The sequence below is a fragment of the Eulemur rufifrons genome, chromosome 7, assembly GCF_041146395.1.
Source record: "Eulemur rufifrons isolate Redbay chromosome 7, OSU_ERuf_1, whole genome shotgun sequence".
Taxonomy (NCBI): domain Eukaryota; kingdom Metazoa; phylum Chordata; class Mammalia; order Primates; family Lemuridae; genus Eulemur; species Eulemur rufifrons.
The window spans coordinates 224836365-224853437 of record NC_090989.1 but is presented as its reverse complement, the minus strand read 5'-3'; the positions used below and the strand labels follow the sequence as shown (position 1 = coordinate 224853437).

The following is a 17073-nucleotide window of genomic DNA, read 5'->3' as shown; positions in this document are numbered from 1 at the left end:
CTACATATGTGTGCTTCACTGAGCACACACAGATGTGTGTACATATGTGTACGTCACCTGTGTCTGTGCATATGTGCGCACGCTTTTCACATATCCACTTCACTCTCTGGTAGTATCATACCTGCCACTGGTTTCCTGCCTGGCCAGGCACATACGGTGCTGGGAGGCTCCGAAGGCTATTCTTCACAGGAGATCCTCCGAGGGGAACTCCCACATCCCCAGAAGACGAATCAGCAGCCAAGGCCATGGAGTACTGCGGATAGTTGTACAGATTGTTGTAGTAAGGAAACAGAGACGGCTGGTAAAAGCTGCTATAGTAGGTGGAGTCTGAAACTAGGTCAGGTGCGTTCTCCACATGCCCTCTGCTGGTGACAGCAGGAATATCCTGGATGATCATGCGTCCCTCTAAAAAGGAAAAAAGAAAAAGACATGTTATTAATGTGCGGGACCACAAAACTTTGCCTGTAAACCTTGGCAACGCATCACCTGCCTTGTCCAGATCTGCAGAGCAAAGTACCTGAATGTGCACAAGGCAACACCATCTGCTGCTGCTTCTGTGGCCAAAATAAAGGAGGGTTTCTAAGGTTAGCTTCAGTCTGGGGGCACAGTTGATTATGTTTACTGAGATGTTTACTGATTATGTTTACTGAGATGACCAAAAACATTTTAGAAGTGATTTTAATTACATAAAGCCTGACAATGTAACTTCTACCCAGAAATTCCTATGCTAACGTCAAGAAACTGAAGAGCAAATCTAGTTTGACTGCATTCTTACAACAAAATCAATTGTATTTAAATAAAATAAGTAAGTATCTTAGCACCGTAACTATGGCAGCCACATAGCTATGTCAGAAAGTCAAAGCCAGAGGTTAAGAGTTTAAGCAAACATTGTTTCCTTAACTTCCTTCCACAGCTGATACTGTATCCTTCAGTAGTTTGGACAATGGTATGGTCCAGAGGTAGATAAACTTCTGTAAAAGGTCAGTCTGGTAACTATTTTAGGTTTTGCGGACCATTCAGTCTCCGCTGCAGTATGCTTGCATTGCAATAAAACTTTATTCACAAAAACAGGTAGTGGGCTGATTTGGCCCAAAGGCTGCAGTTTGCCACCCCCCGGCATAGACTTTAAACTGTTATAGTCAATTCTGATAAACTGAATGAACTCCTACATCAACCACTCAATGGACATTTAACTAAGCAATGTTCTAAGAGCTCGTCGTGCTGCCTGAGATGGCTGCATGGTCTCAGGCTGTCCTGCCTAAGGAGTCCACGGTGGAGGGTGAAAGGTACAAAGGGATTACAAGTACTACCATCACCCATCATCACCCAGGAGTACCCATGAACTCTCATGGAAATCAGAGGAAGAAGCAATGACTTGGCAGTCTAGGAAAGGAATTCATGAAATAAACTGCATCCGACTCACACCTTAAAAGAGAAGCAGAAAATAGGTGAAAAATGAGCAAAGGAGAGAAGGAGAAAGGGGCAGCAAGGACAAAGGCGTGGAAGCAGGGAAGTGGGGGGAGAGTGTAGAGTCATGGGCGGGACAGTGAGCCTGAAGAGCCACATGTGAAAGGGAAGAAGGGGTCCCGATTGAAAGGTGGCTAGGGCGAGCTGAGGGGCCTCCGTCCAGCTCTCTGGACTCTCTTCGGGAGGTAGCAGGAACCACTCAGGAGTTCTGAGCAGGAGGTTACACGCCAGAGCTGTATTTGAGGAGATTTATCCAACGGCAATCCTTAAGGTAAGTGAAGGAGGGAGAGGACGGAGGCAGGGAGACCCACTAGGGAGCCACGGAAGTAGTTCACCGAGAGACCTCAGAAGCCTGCGAATGTATGAGAGGGGCCTGTTTTGGGGACATGTGTGGGATGAGACTCACCAGAACTGGAGGGCTGGGGACTGTCAGGAATGAAGATGTGGGGGGTGGAGGGTGCACAGAGCAGAAGACTGGTGTGGCAGAGGACAGGCAGGGCACACAGGTGGAGGGCCAGATGAGGGCGAGAACTTGGAGCCTGTGCCCATGGGAGAGGCTGAGGCTGGCAGCCAAGACCCAGGAGTCACCACCGGAGGCACTAGCTGCATCTGGGGAGGTAAGGGGGGAGCTGTTACGGGAGAAAAGAGAGCCAAGGCCAGAATCGAGGACAACTCAATGTCACAGAGACCAAAGCTGACCTGGATCGAGGAGGAGGCAGGCTGTGGTGTCAACTGCTGCTAAGAGATCAAGAAAACTTAATTCTGGAAAAGACCAACAGACAACGAGGTCCTTAGGGCCTGTAGTTTTAGCATGATGGAAGGAGCATAAGCCAGCAAGGAGCAAGCGAGCAACAAGGATCAGAAGAGATGAATCCAGGGAATGGCCATCTCTCCCACCGAGATGTGAGACGCAGCAAGAAGGCACCCTGTATCCCCTGTGCTCAGCACACTGCCAGACACGGGGTGGTACACACGCAGGGTGGTAGATATTTGCCCGAGGGATCAATCAATATTTCAAATCCCTTGGCATAAAAAATAATGTAAGTTAAAAATAAAAGTTCCCGGGAGTCATAAGATCTTGTTCTTTCACTTTTAAAACACAGACAAGGTTTAAGCATCCCTAGACAGAGAGAGGGGGGACTCATGAAGAAAAATTCCAGCATAAAGCATGGCCCCAGGAAGCCCATCAGAGAGTGTCCACTGGCTGAGTGTGCGGAAGGAGAAAGAAATCATGCGAGGGAGGGCATAACTAAAGTGCAAGCTCTGGAAGGTCTGGGTGAGACCTACAACAAAATACATTATTAAAGCATCATTTTAAAGTCAGCACCAGAGTCTCTTTTCTCTGAAAGGATACTAAACCCACCCATCTTAAGCTCCTGTAAATGCACTGCCAAGCCACTATTTTATTCTTTCCTTTTTTCTCTCTTCCACTTCCCAGCCAGGGAGATGGGACACGCCAGTTTCATTACTCCACACCCCCAACTCAGAGAGTCTGGAGAGGGTATATGTTCATCCTCTCCTCCTGCCCTTCTCCACTGGTCCTTTCTCTTATTCTGAACACCAATTTGGTGGCATAATTGGTATTTCTCAGTATCTAATTCTTTTGTTTTCAATGTTCTACCTCCATTGTTAATTTGACAACAAAAAAACACAAGTTTCTCAAAATTGATAAATTACATAGACATCTGAATCAGAGAAAGAATGAACAACATATTCCTACCCTCCCAGGAATAAGCAATAAGTATGTGGTTCATTCCTGTACGATTTTAGGAAGGCATTCTAGATGCTTGTTCCTGTCCCTGAAGTGGAAAACACTGACTACCCCTTAGGGCCTGCCCTTTCAAAGTAAAGTTTCTAATAAAGAAAGCAAAATACACCAACAGGCAAAGAATTAAATAGAAACACAAAGACTCCAGCGTTCTAGGATCAGGGCACAGCACAGGTTCCTAAGTTTCTGCAGCAGAACCTTAATCAGCCTCAGTTTATCAAGCACCAAAATGATGGCAGCAATAACTCTCAAGGTAACAAGAGAATGGCTTCAATAAACTGCACAGTAAAGCTCAAATAAAACGCTATGTCAGGTCAAAGCAATGATTTGTTTTGCTACAGCTGACTGTAATTAGTTAACACCATCACTTTTCCACTTACCCATATTTTATTTCCTCTTTCAAATTATACTAAGCTTTAAGAATAAATATCAGACACATGCTGGAAAAGTTGTTTCACACAAGCATGTAAATAATAAAACCATTTGACCTTTGTAAGAATAGATACCGATTTTATACTCTTAAAATGTTTAAGCATTCTTAAAAAGTGAGATTTTAAAAAGTACAATGTTTATAAACTACCAACGTCTCTATGTTAAAGTTGCAAATTAACACTTTTGGTCAATGTTAGAAACAGCTTTTTGATTCCCAGCCCTTAAGTGCATGCTATTGGTACATGGAAATTTCCCCAAGTTGAAATAAATGTCCATCAAACTACATGTGTCTAATCCAGTGGTTAGCAAGGTGTGGTTCCTGAATCAGCAGCATCAGCATCACCTGGGAACCTGTAGAAATGCAAATTCTTGGGCTCTACCTCAGACCCACTAAATCTGATATTCTGAAGGTGGAGACCAGTAATCTGAGTTTTTAACAAGCTCTCAGGAGATTCTGATGCGCTCCAAAGGTTGAGAACCACTGGTTCACTCTAAAGATTTAAAGCAACTGCTCCATACATTATCCCTAAAAATATGGGATGCCAGCCCATGCCCTTGGCTGCATTATTGTGACAGTTCTATCAAGTTAGAGTACACAAATGAATTAGACCACACAAGCTGCACGTACCATGTCTATGTTGATGCCAAACGGTTCTGATATTCACGGCTTAGATCCAGGTTTTCTTCATTATTCTAATCAGAAAAACTTAATTAATCTATTCAAGCACTTATTCTACTTGGCAAACACTTACTAGGCACCTACTATGTGCCAGGCACTCAGGTACAACACTGCAGAATCAAACTTTAGTATTCCTCATAAGGTTTCTGGACAATCTGGAGAAGCAGGTAACATAAAAATCACTTATTCTTGAACTGAAGTTATATTTTATATTTGATTCATTCACTTGTTATCATAGAACAACTATGTCCAAAGCTTTGCTTTAGCTGTTGTCACAGGCAAAAAGAAATATTATACTTTCTTTTTTCTTTTTTTTTTTTTTTTGAGACAGAGTCTCACTCTGTTGCCCAGGCTAGAGTGAGTGCCGTGGCGTCAGCTTAGCTCACAGCAACCTCAAACTTCTGGGCTCAAGGGATCCTCCTGTCTCAGCCTCCCGAGTAGTTGGGACTACAGGCATGCGCCACCATGCCCGGCTAATTTTTTCTACATATATTTTTAGCTGTCCATATAATTTCTTTCTATTTTTAGTAGAGATGGGGTCTCGCTCTTGCTCAGGCTGGTCTCGAACTCCTGAGCTCAAACAATCCACCCACCTCGGCCTCCCAGAGTGCTAGGATTACAGGCGTGAGCCACTGCGCCCGGCCGGAAATATTATACTTTAAACATTTCATTTCTTCTTAAGAATCTACAATCTATTTGTAGATTCTAAGTATAGACCAAGAAACCTACAAAATAATCTAAGTGCCACAATGACAACATAGGTAGATGTCACCAAATGATTCTGTATAACGGAGTGTCAACAAAGGCCTCGGTGAGTTATGACTACGATGGGGGTCACTTAGAGGGTGGTGGATAAACACTCCAAAGAGGAGACTATCAACAGAGTCATAAAGGTCAACAGAGTAACAAAGGAGAAAAGTGACAAGACATGCTCCAGGGACAGCGACCAGATGAACGTAGCTGGAGTGCAGAGTTCACATTAAGAGATAATGGTGAATGGGAATGGAAATTACATTGGGTCAGTTGCGGAAGGACTTGAATAGCAATGCCAGGCCAAGAAGCTCTGGTTTCTCCTCCAGGGAAATCAATGAAGGTTTGCAGAGCAAGTGAGTAACATAAAAATGTTTAGGAAAATTAATCTGATCCGAATATAAAGACAGATCTAGGAGAATAAGGAGGCAAGGGGAATAGACAGGCCTTTTAAATACTCCAGGCAAGACGAGGTCATTATGGGTTTGCACAGGAAGCTATGGTAATGGAAGGAATCTCATGAAACTCACTGGCATGTCCAGTGTTGTACGAATTCCCTTCAAACAACCAAGTTGCACTTTTGAATACCTGTCATCCAGAGACCAGCAAAACCACCCAGCTTCCCTTTTGACCCTTGTTCAGCTGCTGAGCAATCATGCCACACTCACTCCAGCCTGAGAAGGAACATACACCTCCTCACCCAGAGTAACAGGGAGTAGGAACACGAGCAGAGTATGCCCCCTCCGACTCTTACAGCAGGGATCGTGGCAGAACTCCCCAGAGGAGCTTGCTACATTCTCTTCAACACTGTGATGTCGGCAAAACTGGTACATCAGGTTAAGTGTGCCTCATTAATTGGTGATAAATGGGAAAGTAAAATTTCCAACTTATAAGCCACAAAATATATAAACCAACTATATAAGTGTGTGTGTATATATGTGTCTGTGTATATTTATATATACATAATTTTCAAAAAGTGGTTTGTATATCCCAGCCATGCCCATTTTGAATCACACGCACAAAAAAATCACAGTAAGAACTGACAGTTGGCCCTGTAACTGTGAGCTGAACATATCGATATCTATCAGGTCCCTTGGTCTGAATGTGAGTTTCTCCTGCCAGTCCCAACCCTCAAGTGCACCGTTACAACGACCTTTATAAAACTGCATGGCCAATATGGCTAAGTATAAAGACTACAGAAGTATACTGGAAAGGAAGCATCTTGAGTGTGCTGGAAATTCTCTATAAATTGGCCAGAATTGCTTAATGATGATACTAATAGTCACAGAAAGCACAACAGCATTGTTCCCAACACAATGTGGGACCACTAGTCCCTTACAGAATTATCAACTTGTAGATCCTCTGCCAAGATGCAAATGGAAATATGAAGTTAGATGTTGAGTATTGTTGTTATGGTATACAGTCCTAATCTGTGAAATATGGAAGAACATCAGGACTGGATTCAACAGCTAGAAAAGGCAGCAGGAACTGAAGAAGCAGATATCTGGAAAAACTCACTGTCTCCCCTCGGTCATGCCTGCAGAGATGCTGCCTGCAAATGCCATCACTTCTTATTCTATTACTTGTATGATATTTGTGGCTCTGTGCATTTACCTCCTGAACCTCCAGTCCTTTGATAGGGCTTCACAATCCCTCTGCTACTTTTTTTTTTCAACTAACATATGCACTGTGAAATATGATTCACTCGTCATGAGAGATCAATACCAACACGTGATAAATACCCTTATTGATCTTGGAGTGTTATATGCTGGTCTCTGGGTCCATGGCATATTAATAGCAGTTAACCAGTAATTCATTTGAAGGTAGGTGAAGACTTTCTCCCCTCCTCTCTAGTGTCATGATTCCCAAAGTTGTTGCACTTTGAGTCCTTTGTGTTTGAACCTGTACTCTCTTCAATGGCAAAACCAAATCCCAGTTTCCCATATGAAGTAAAAGAAGATCACAAATAAAACCATAATTTACCATTTATAAATCATGACTATTTATGATTCACAATGATCTCATGTCAATGACTAATTTTTATATATCAGGTTTTGTCTTTGTAACCCACACCTTTCATGCGCTTGTCCTATTCAACTTCTGAGCTTTAAGAGTTACCAGTCAGGCAAAGTTGTTGATCAGTTAAGTCTTAGATGTCAAAATTATCTGTCATCAACTAATATGTTCTGCTGAGTGCTCAGAAAATACAGAAAAAGTACAAGTCATTTTCCCCAGTTTTTAAAAATTAATGCCTTAGATAAAGACTATGCCATTTGGTAACATTTCATGGACTCTGGAGGATGGCACGGGGATGCTCCTCACTGGAGCAAGAAGGCTAACTCAGCTGCCCTGTTTTTAGCATCCTCTGTGGGGCAACCTTGTGTCCAGGCTAATTTCCTACATTTGGGAAAAACGGAGTCATCCAAGGGGCAGCCTCAGGACTCTCCCCTTACAAGGGAGAGACATACACAGGAAAGAGAGTTGAGTCAGCACCTGGGCCCTCTAAGCACTCATACAATTCCAAAAAGAAAGACAGTGCCATCCTGACCAAGGGAATGGGTCAGTTTTCTGAGATAATCCAAAGTTTTATCTAAATGAGGCAGTGGTGTACCTACTGTTCCATACCACTCACTGGTAACTGTGATGACAGCTACGGGAGATCACCACAAACCACCACTTGTGCCTGTTGGAAAAACAACTCATGGCCAAAGCAATAAACCTTTACTGAGCACCTACTGTGTGCAAAGCAAGTGGTTCAGGACCTTGGGGCATAGACAGAGGATGTAGCCCATGATCCCGTGGGTTCATTAGTAAGAGGGAGATTCCAAAACACACACAGAAGAAGAGACTGACCAACACTATGGGAAAACACAAGAAGCGTGTGGAGGGGAGAGAAAGATTCATTCCAACATTCAAAGTACAAGTTCTGCTGAGGGTGGCTCACTAATGTCCCTCTTGTAAAGCAAAACATAAGATGTGGTAGGAGCCTATTTCTCCTTTTTCCCAGGGAGGGTTTTCTGGTTTTGTTTTTTAATGTAATTTGGTCCCGGATGAATCTGTCAGTTCCCCTTTGTTCTTAGGGTGAAGGCTTTTCATAACTAAGCGAGCCTGAAGCTTTTAAAGACAGGAGCGCTTGGTTCAGAGGGGTGTGGACCATCGATGTGGGGGAGATGGCAGGCTATGCACATGGGATCTGATGACAGGGAGAGAGAGAAAGAGAGAAAGAACGCACATGGGAGTGTATAACCAGATCAAACAAATCAAGCAGGAGACAGGGGGAAGACGGGGAAAACACAAACCTGAGGAAAAGCAAACACATGCCTTCAAGGTAAGCACGTCTTGATTTGAAATGGGCTGCCCTCGGGCCACTAAAAAGCCCAGTGAGTCACAGCCCATCCACTGTGCAGTGACTCCCAACTGCTGAGAGAGAGGAATGCAAAGAGTAAGTTCAGGCAATCCCTGGCCCCAAGGAGCTTACTCTCTTGTGGTGATGGAGAGTGCAAAGGAGAACTCAAGGGATCAGAAAAGGTTTCACGGTAGAAGAGACCTTTCAGCAAGAGAAGTTCCTGGGTGCATAAAGAATGAGTTAAGGAAAGAGGAAACAGCAAAAAAGTTTTGGGGCACAAGTAAATTTAAGAGAACAGCCTTCAGACCAGAGCAGGTGGAGCACAGGGTCCGTGGCAGGATGAGAATGGAGTGCTGCAGGCATGGTAGTATGGAATTTGCGATTACCCCAAACCCCAGGAAAGCTTAACTGGGCCTGGAAAGATTGGCGTGGGAGGCAGGGGCTCAGCTGCACGCTAGTGCTATGGCATCCCACGTCTGCCTGCCATGGGTTTCTGCCTCTCCCTTCCCTGACTCCTGCTCTCTCCTTCTTCCACCCCTCTTCCCCCTTCTTCCACCCCTCTGCCTGTGTCTCAGAATTTCCCTAGGTCGCCCAGGCAAACTGTTAATCCTACAGGAGTCAGATTTGGAGAAAATGCCATTCCTCTGACCCTCCTAGAAAATGGCTCATGTCCATGAAAACCAATCTCATGGACAAAAAAGGTTTTCTCTCTTTGGGCCAATTCAGAATGTCCTATCATTGGTAAGATACCAAGACAGTTTGGTACTCTGTCAACACCTCCCTGCAGACTGGAGGAGCAGGCAGTGCCACAAACAGGCCAGTGTCCAGGCCTGAGTTTGGGGTGGGTGAGAGAAGAAAGAGAAGATTCCTAGCATGGTTTTCTTTATCAAGTGCCATGTTCTAAGAGATCTTACAGAGAGTCCCTTGCTGAACCTTTTTAATATTCCTTAAACTGGGGGTGTTTTAAATTAGAAGGATTTTTGACTGACTGTAAATGTATTTAGGTCTCCACAGAAAAGGTCTGCTCTGAACTGTAATCAGACAACTTAAAACACAGGGGGTAGGCCAGGCACAGTGGCTCATGCCTGTAATCCCAGCACTTGGGGAGGCTGAAGCAAGAGGATCATTTGAGGCCAGGAGTTCAAGACCAGCCAGAGCAACAAAGCAAGATCCAGACTCTACAAAAAACAGGAAAATTAGCTGGGCACAGTGGCAGGCACCTGTAGTCCCAGCTACTTGAGAGACTGAAGCAGGAGGATCACTTGAGCCCAGGAGTTCAAGGTTGCGGTGAGCTAGGCTCACACCACTGCACTCCAGCCTGGGCAACAGAGTGAGACCATATCTAAAAAAAAAAAAAAAAAAAAAGTAAAGACTTAATTTGTCAGGGTCTTTTATTTAGGGCATGAAGGGAACTGAATAGACAGGTGTCAAGGACACATGTTTAAGCTTGTTCATGGCCAGCACCATGCAGATTTAGATTTTAGGTCCTGCTTTCATAAATTTCTTTAAAAAATAAGATCATACATGTTTGCCTTTTTTCCTGCAGGTCTCAGAGGGTGGTCTGAAGTGAAAGAGTAGACCCCCACATAAATGTGAAGAGACAAAAAACCAACCATACCTCATTATATTGTTTCATACAGCTTTTGTTCAACTCAAGATTATACCAGTTCAATTTAATATTGCCAGTTTTCAATCAGGCATTTGTCTTATAAAATGTTTCAGGGTGTCATGAACAATAACTTATCCAATTGCTGAGAAGGACTGGAGGGCTTCCCGAGAACGTTCTAGAACCTGCCTCTAAACCAGGAGCTCTCAACCTTGGCAATATAGGAGCGCTTGGGGGAAAGTGGGGCTGCCACCCCCAGACCACCCTACACAAGAGCCCCTGGTGAGGGGACCCAGGCCTCAGAACGGTTCAGCACTCCCAGGCAGACCCCAGCACGCATCAGGTTTAACTGCTTTAAACCCATCAGATTGGTGCTCTGACGGCACGAAGTCACACCCTCACATCTTACCGCGGCAGCTGGCAAAGTGTGGTTGGAGGCAGTCCACAACTCCTTTCTGAGGGCCCATGAGGTCAAAAGTATTTTCACAATAATGCGAAAATGTTATTTGCCTTTTCCACTGTGTTGATGTTTGCACGGCTGATGCAGAAACAAGCGGAGGGGAACACTGCTGGTGCTCAGCACGAACCGAGGCCTCAAACTGCACTAACGGTCTTATACTCCTTATCACTATGAAGCAAGACATTAAACAATTTTTTAAATTCCTTTTAAATCTTGCTTAAGATATTCTTGATGCAACTGAAAAAAACAGTCACTTGATTAAACCTCTACCTGAATACACGCACATCTTTTTTTAAATTGTGTGACTCAATGGGAAGGACTCATACTACAGGGCACTTGGACAATTGTTTAAGAACCACCCTCAGGGCTTTTTCTTAAAGGAATGCCGTAGCCTTGAAACAATGATGACAAAATTGTGGTCACTGAGACTCAGGTATTTGGCAGACTTTAAAAAAAAAGAAAAGAAACAAAGCCTGTCACTTCAAGGAAAACAACCAACAGTATTTATTGTCAAAATTTGAGCTTTCAAGTAAAATTCAGAATTTAGGAAAATTTATGGCCACTGCTTATGTGCTTGACAGTCTCTCGAACACAAAGACTCATCTGACGAGATCGGCAATGACATTAATAAATGGGATTTTCTGATATATTGTAATGAAATATGTCAACATTTGGGAGACCTGCATAACTCAGTGAAGGGGTATCTTCCAAATGACCGATGCATGATGCATGACATCACGGTCATGCACAGATGAAACCACCATTCAAAATGCAAGACAGACCAACAGATTTTAATTAAACAGGGTACAAAAAGTTCATTAGCATGGATTCAGCTTCCACACTACAATTAATCTTTAAGAAATTACCACTTGTCAAGTTTTGGTCTAGTATCAAAGAATAGTCACAGTTATCTGAAAAGGCCATTAAAATACCTCTCTCCTTGTTCGCACTTTACCTATGTGAAGCTGAATTTTCTTCATGTATTTCAATCCAAACAACAGACTGACTGAAGCAGCAGCTATGCAAACTCAGCTGCATCTTATAAATTCAACATAAAAGAGATTTGCAAAAATGTAAAAAATGCCACTCCCATTTTTTGTGTTTTAGAAAAATATATATTTTTTCACTAAAATATGTTACTTATGGGAACAAGTAATGGGTTTATTATTATTTTAAAGGCATTACTAAATATTTTTTCATTTCTCAATTTAATTTCTAATATGATATCGATAGCTATAGTCTACATAAACAAAAGCTCTTGAGGTCCTCAATAATTTTTAAGACTGTAAAAGTTTCTGCAACCAAAAAGTTTGAGAACTTCTTTCAGGCTCCTCTCTTTCTACGAGGATTGATTTCAGAGCATTTAGAGCCTAGTGTCTCATTCTGAGCTGGCTCTCTGAGTTATATATATAGTAGTCAGCAATGAAGTCCCAACTAGGCATCTCTGGCTGTATCCTGAAGCCTGAAACGCTTCTTTCAATAAAACAGGCATTAACAACTACACAGTACAACCAGGCAGCAAAACCTGGAGTGGAAAGCACTGGCTCTCAAGTCAAACTGATTGATCAGGTCTGGAATCTACTGCCATGTGACCACGGGATAAATTACTTAATATTTGCATGTTCCAGCATCTATACATAAAATGAAAACAATACTATTATTGAGGATGAAGTAACAGGATACTTGTAAAGTACTTAGAAAGGCTTTGCCACAGCTGTAAGTTACTGAATAAATGTCAGCTATTATTGTAGTTATAACGTTTTCTGCCATCAAGCAAGAGAGCCACCAAATAACTCTAGGGCAAAAACTTCTCCTTGCTCCAAATGCTCATTAGGGTCCTGCAAGAGGGGTGGGCTGCACCTGGCAGGGCTTCCCAAATGCAACTGAACTTGGAAAGGAGCAGAATCCTTTGCTCCTGGCCGTCTCTGAGGTCAGACAGTAGCCTTGAGTGCAGTCGGTGTGATAGCACTCCCTAAAGTCATAATCAGGAAATGCGGGAACAATGTGTTTCTCCCACGAGGCAATCATGACAGGGCTATTTTAAACGTCAAACACAAACCTAGCGCCAGGAAAGCAACAAACACTTACTGTGCACCCTCTGCGAGCCAGGAACCACCTCTACTTAGCGCGGTAAATGCAGCCAGGTGGAATAGAGTTCACCATTCTTTCCCTTTGCAAAATTCTGTCTCCCCCCAGCCCCACCTGCTCCTCTATTCAATTCTGCTTTTGAGAAGTGTGGCCACCAGGGTGCTTTCCTTGAGTAAGACAGAGATTTTATTTATTTGGGGGGTTGCTGCAGGTCCAGGGCTGAACTTTTAGCTTGCTATAAAGTTAATGTGCTATTCAGTGTTCATTCCAGGCAAGATTGTGGGGCTGTGTATTTTCTGCCACCCCCGGAAGGCCATTATCTGTAATTGCCCATTACCATGCATAATTATTTCTCCTAGCTTGGTCTATGACCTCCAGGGTGGCACGCTGTAACAGCTAACTGCTCCATCTGACCACATTTGTGAAGGAAGCTTTTCTGACCTTTACTACTTTAATGGTATTGTCCAACAGATCATTTTACAAGCACACATATCCAGAATCAGGAATATTTCAGATCTCTTCCAGACATACCTTGCTCACCTCAATGGAGTTTTACCTCCCCTAAAATAAAGGAAAAATAATCAACTCTCCATTATGTGGGAGCTGATAACCCAAACTGAGAATTATCTGGTGCCCTTTATACTCCCTTTTCTTTGATTTTGCTGTTTAAGTGTATCGTCCTTTTTAAAGATTACTACTGGGAAAAAGTGGAGACAGGAAAGAGAACACAGACAGAGTGAAACTTTAAATCTTAAATTCAATATATATGCTCCTACATTTAGTGCTTTTTTTTTTTTTTTTTGAGTGGGAGGAGAAATTATGTCCAAATTATGATTAAAATGAGATTTGGGGATTCCCTGTGGATTCAAAATATTAATTCTAGAACCAACATCCAGTGCCACATCCCAAAGTGTAGCTTTACATGTAGCTCGCCTTTCAACATTAGGAAGGAAAGAAAAGGGGGGATCAGGGTTGCTGGCCATACATACACATGGGCTCAGCCACTGCCTGGCATTTCTTTGTCTCCTCTGCCATCGCCTCCTTCAGAAGCCCCACTGCACCCCACAGGGGTGTGATGGACCTCGACGGTATCACAGGGCTCAGAGACAGCCCAAAAGACTGTATGCTCCTGAAAAATAAGGCCACTCAATTTTTGTGTGGTCCCCCTAAAGTCTTTATTTTTCCTTCTGTCTTCCTTGTCTTTGGAATAAAACTACTCTGAAATTAAAAGGTGATTCTATAAATAAAAACTCATGCATCCTTTCAACCATCATTTTTACTAAAGTAAGGTAAGGTGAACCAGAGAGAATTAAACCTAATAGCTTTTCACAGAATATGACCACAGGGAGGGCCTTCGAGGTAATGTTAGCCCTTCTCCGAACACTCAGAGAAGTTCAAGTCTAAGGACATGCATGTAACTGGCAATGGGAGCACAGCTCAGGCCTCCAGGTCTGAGGCTTCACGCTTGTGTCCACCAAGCTGTGTCAGAAAGGGAAAAGAGAGCCATTGAGACATAACTGATGAGCATTGTCAGTGACAAGACATCAGGCTGGCACAGTGGCTCACACCTGTAACCCCAGTGCTTTGGGAGGCTAAGGTGGGAGGCAAGAGTATCACTCGAGGCTAGGAATTTGAGACCAGCCTGGGAAACATCAAGACCCTATCTCCACAAAAAATAGAAAAATTAGCTGGGTGTGGTGGCTCACACCTGTAGTCTCAACTACTTGGGAGGCTGAGGCAGGAGGATCACTTGAGCCCACCAGTTTGAGACTGCAATGGCCCATGATGATGCCACTGCTCTCCAGCTTGGGTGACAGAATGAGGCCCTGTCTCAAAAATACATGTATATTTTTAAAAATTTGCTCTGACAAGTTGCTACTGGCAAGGAGTCAACCTGACAGTTTTCTAGAAAAGAATATAAATGACTACTATTTAAGCACTGACACAAAAGTGTTTCAAACACAGAGATCAAGTTCTCAAGCTCCAGAGACAGACTGATGGTCAGGGCTTTCTCCTCCTCAGTGGGGAATGTCAGCCATGCTCAGAGTTGTGGTTTGGTCCCAACACATTTCACAATGGTCCAAGGCTCCTGACTGTAGCTCTTCTGGTGTATCCTTGAAGCAGCTCCCTCCAACTCTGGCTCCTTCCTTAGCTCTGCACTTTGCAACTACAGCCTCGTTTGCCAGCTGCTGCCAACCCGACTGTGTTGTGCTGTTCTCAAATGGTGTAACTAAGCTGCTCTGAATCATGTAAGATGACCTGTCAGCCAACTCTCACTTGTGTTGTCACAGCTAACTATTCCATCAAACACATCACTAACCACAGGGATAGGTGGGCATAGCAAAAAAATGTCATATTGTGACAATTCCTGGCTTCCCGATGCAGGGGCTGGGACTCTAAGTCCCAGCCAGGCATGTGAGGGGGCTCTGCCAATCACAAGTGTCACCCTTTTGTTGGCTGGAGTCAGAGGCTTCTGGCTTTTAAACTGTGGCAGAGGCAGCTATGTTCCAACAGCTGAAAGGTCCTAAAGGCTTTGGCAACTTGTGATGTGAGTGTCTCTATATAGATGTGCCCATGAAACACACACCCATGTACAGACACACAGATCTCCAAATCTTAACCGGAAAGAAAACCAAATCTTAACTGGAAGAAGTGATTCCCAAGAGTGATGCTGGGCTTGTCAACTAAAATGTTACTATGGCAACCAAGAAACAAAGAGCATGACAGAAGCTATCTAACTGGCCAACAACTACCATCATACCTGCCTCACACCTATATTTATTTTCCTCATCTAGTGATCTGTGTTGTACAGGTTTTGTACATCTGCATCAGTGGAAACCTAATACGCTTTCAGAAATCGCACTTCACAAAAAGGCCACAAGTGTAAGAACTATTTGATAGTACTCAGAGTAGATCTAGAACCTAGGAAAATCTCTGTCGGGGCAAAGGGTACAGTAGTACGCTTGTGTTGGAGGAGGACAGACTAAAATCACCCGGCCCAGGCATAAAGGGAGCCCTGTCTGTGGCAAAGGAGTTTGCAAAGTCTGTGGGCAGCACCTGGTATCACCTGGAACTGCAGCAACACTCACCTCCCCCGAGATTCTCAAGGTTTATTCCACCACAGAAACAATACTGGTTTGAAGGGGAAGAGAATAAAGATATACTTTCTTAAACTAACAATGAGGCAAGGGTCATGATCTGAACAACAAAAAAGTGCATGCTCCTACAGCCACACAGGTCTTACGATTAGGTTGTTGGTTTGCTCAGTTATAAAAATAAAGGGTTGTGAATCCCAGGAAAGAGAGAAAGGGATGCTGAGACAGACAGCCGAAAAGGAAGTTCCCTTTGTGTCCACAGAAGGAATGTATGCTGAAATTTCACTCAAGAAATTAACCCTCCAAGATTTGACTAAAGGGATGCTGCTTTGTTACAAATTGCTTTTTGGCACCATGGTCCTTTTGGTCATTAGGAACAGGGAGTCTATGGGCAGCTGCCATCACTAACAAGAATGTCTGTTTAAATACACACAGATGTGTTTAAGGCTTGTGTGTGTCACACACACTCATTGGATACATTCAGATTGTGTGTAATAAAAAAGAACTTAGGTAAAAAAGGTTAACAAAGGGTTGTGAAAATGATACTAAGGGCCAAACAAAGCAAGACCTATATCTGGATTTAAAAATGGACCCAATCTATAATATCTCAACTATTTAAAGGTTAGATGGAGGTTTTAACATCCTTCTGAAAAACTACTCAAATGATTCTGGTATTCTTATCCTCTAAGCAGAAGTTGTAGAATCTCAAGACTGGAAAAAAACTTCAAGACTGGTTCAGTTTCCCCATGCATTGCCGTCAGATAGAATCAAATACTCAAGGAGAGATCAGATTCCATCCCCTATTCAAAGCTGAGGGAGCCAATGCTAAACTCTCAGCTACCAGGAGGACTACATTTTACACTTGTTTCCTCATTTAATCTTAGAGAAATAGAAAATGCATGGTCACCATACTGTGTAAGAATAGTTTACTTCCTAGTAAACTTTTAGGTATTTGCCACCTGAAGGATAAATATGCCCACTTCCTATGACATTTCTTTCCTCCCAATAATTGAATCACTATTTGTGAGTCCCAGAAAGTGAACTTATTCTCTTGTTCTTTTACAGTATTTCGGAGGCATTAGAAGGTCATTCCCCATGTATTTATTTATGTATTTATTTATTTAGAGACAGGGTCTCGCTCTGTCACCCAGGCTGGAGTACAGTGGCACGATAATACATCACTTTAACCTTGAACTCCTGGGAACTCCTGGGCTCAAGCTATCCTCTTGTCTCAGCCTTCCAAGTACCTAGGTCAGGACTACAAACATGCACCACCGCACCCGGCTAATTTTTTTATTTTTTTGTAGAGATGGGATCTCAGTATGTTGTCCAGGCTGGTCTTGAACCCCTGGCCTCAAGAGATCCTCCAGCCTCAGCCTCCC

The 17073-nt window shown here is 43.3% G+C and overlaps 1 protein-coding gene across 1 annotated transcript in view; it reads right to left on the bottom strand.

The window, feature by feature from the left end:
- Positions 1-17073, bottom strand: part of DMRT1 (doublesex and mab-3 related transcription factor 1) — a 102608-nt gene that overhangs the window by 63074 nt on the left and 22461 nt on the right. The window contains exon 3 of the mRNA XM_069474161.1: positions 122-405. Coding sequence (XP_069330262.1) covers positions 122-405 — 284 coding nt within the window. The remainder of the gene's footprint in view (positions 1-121; positions 406-17073) is intronic.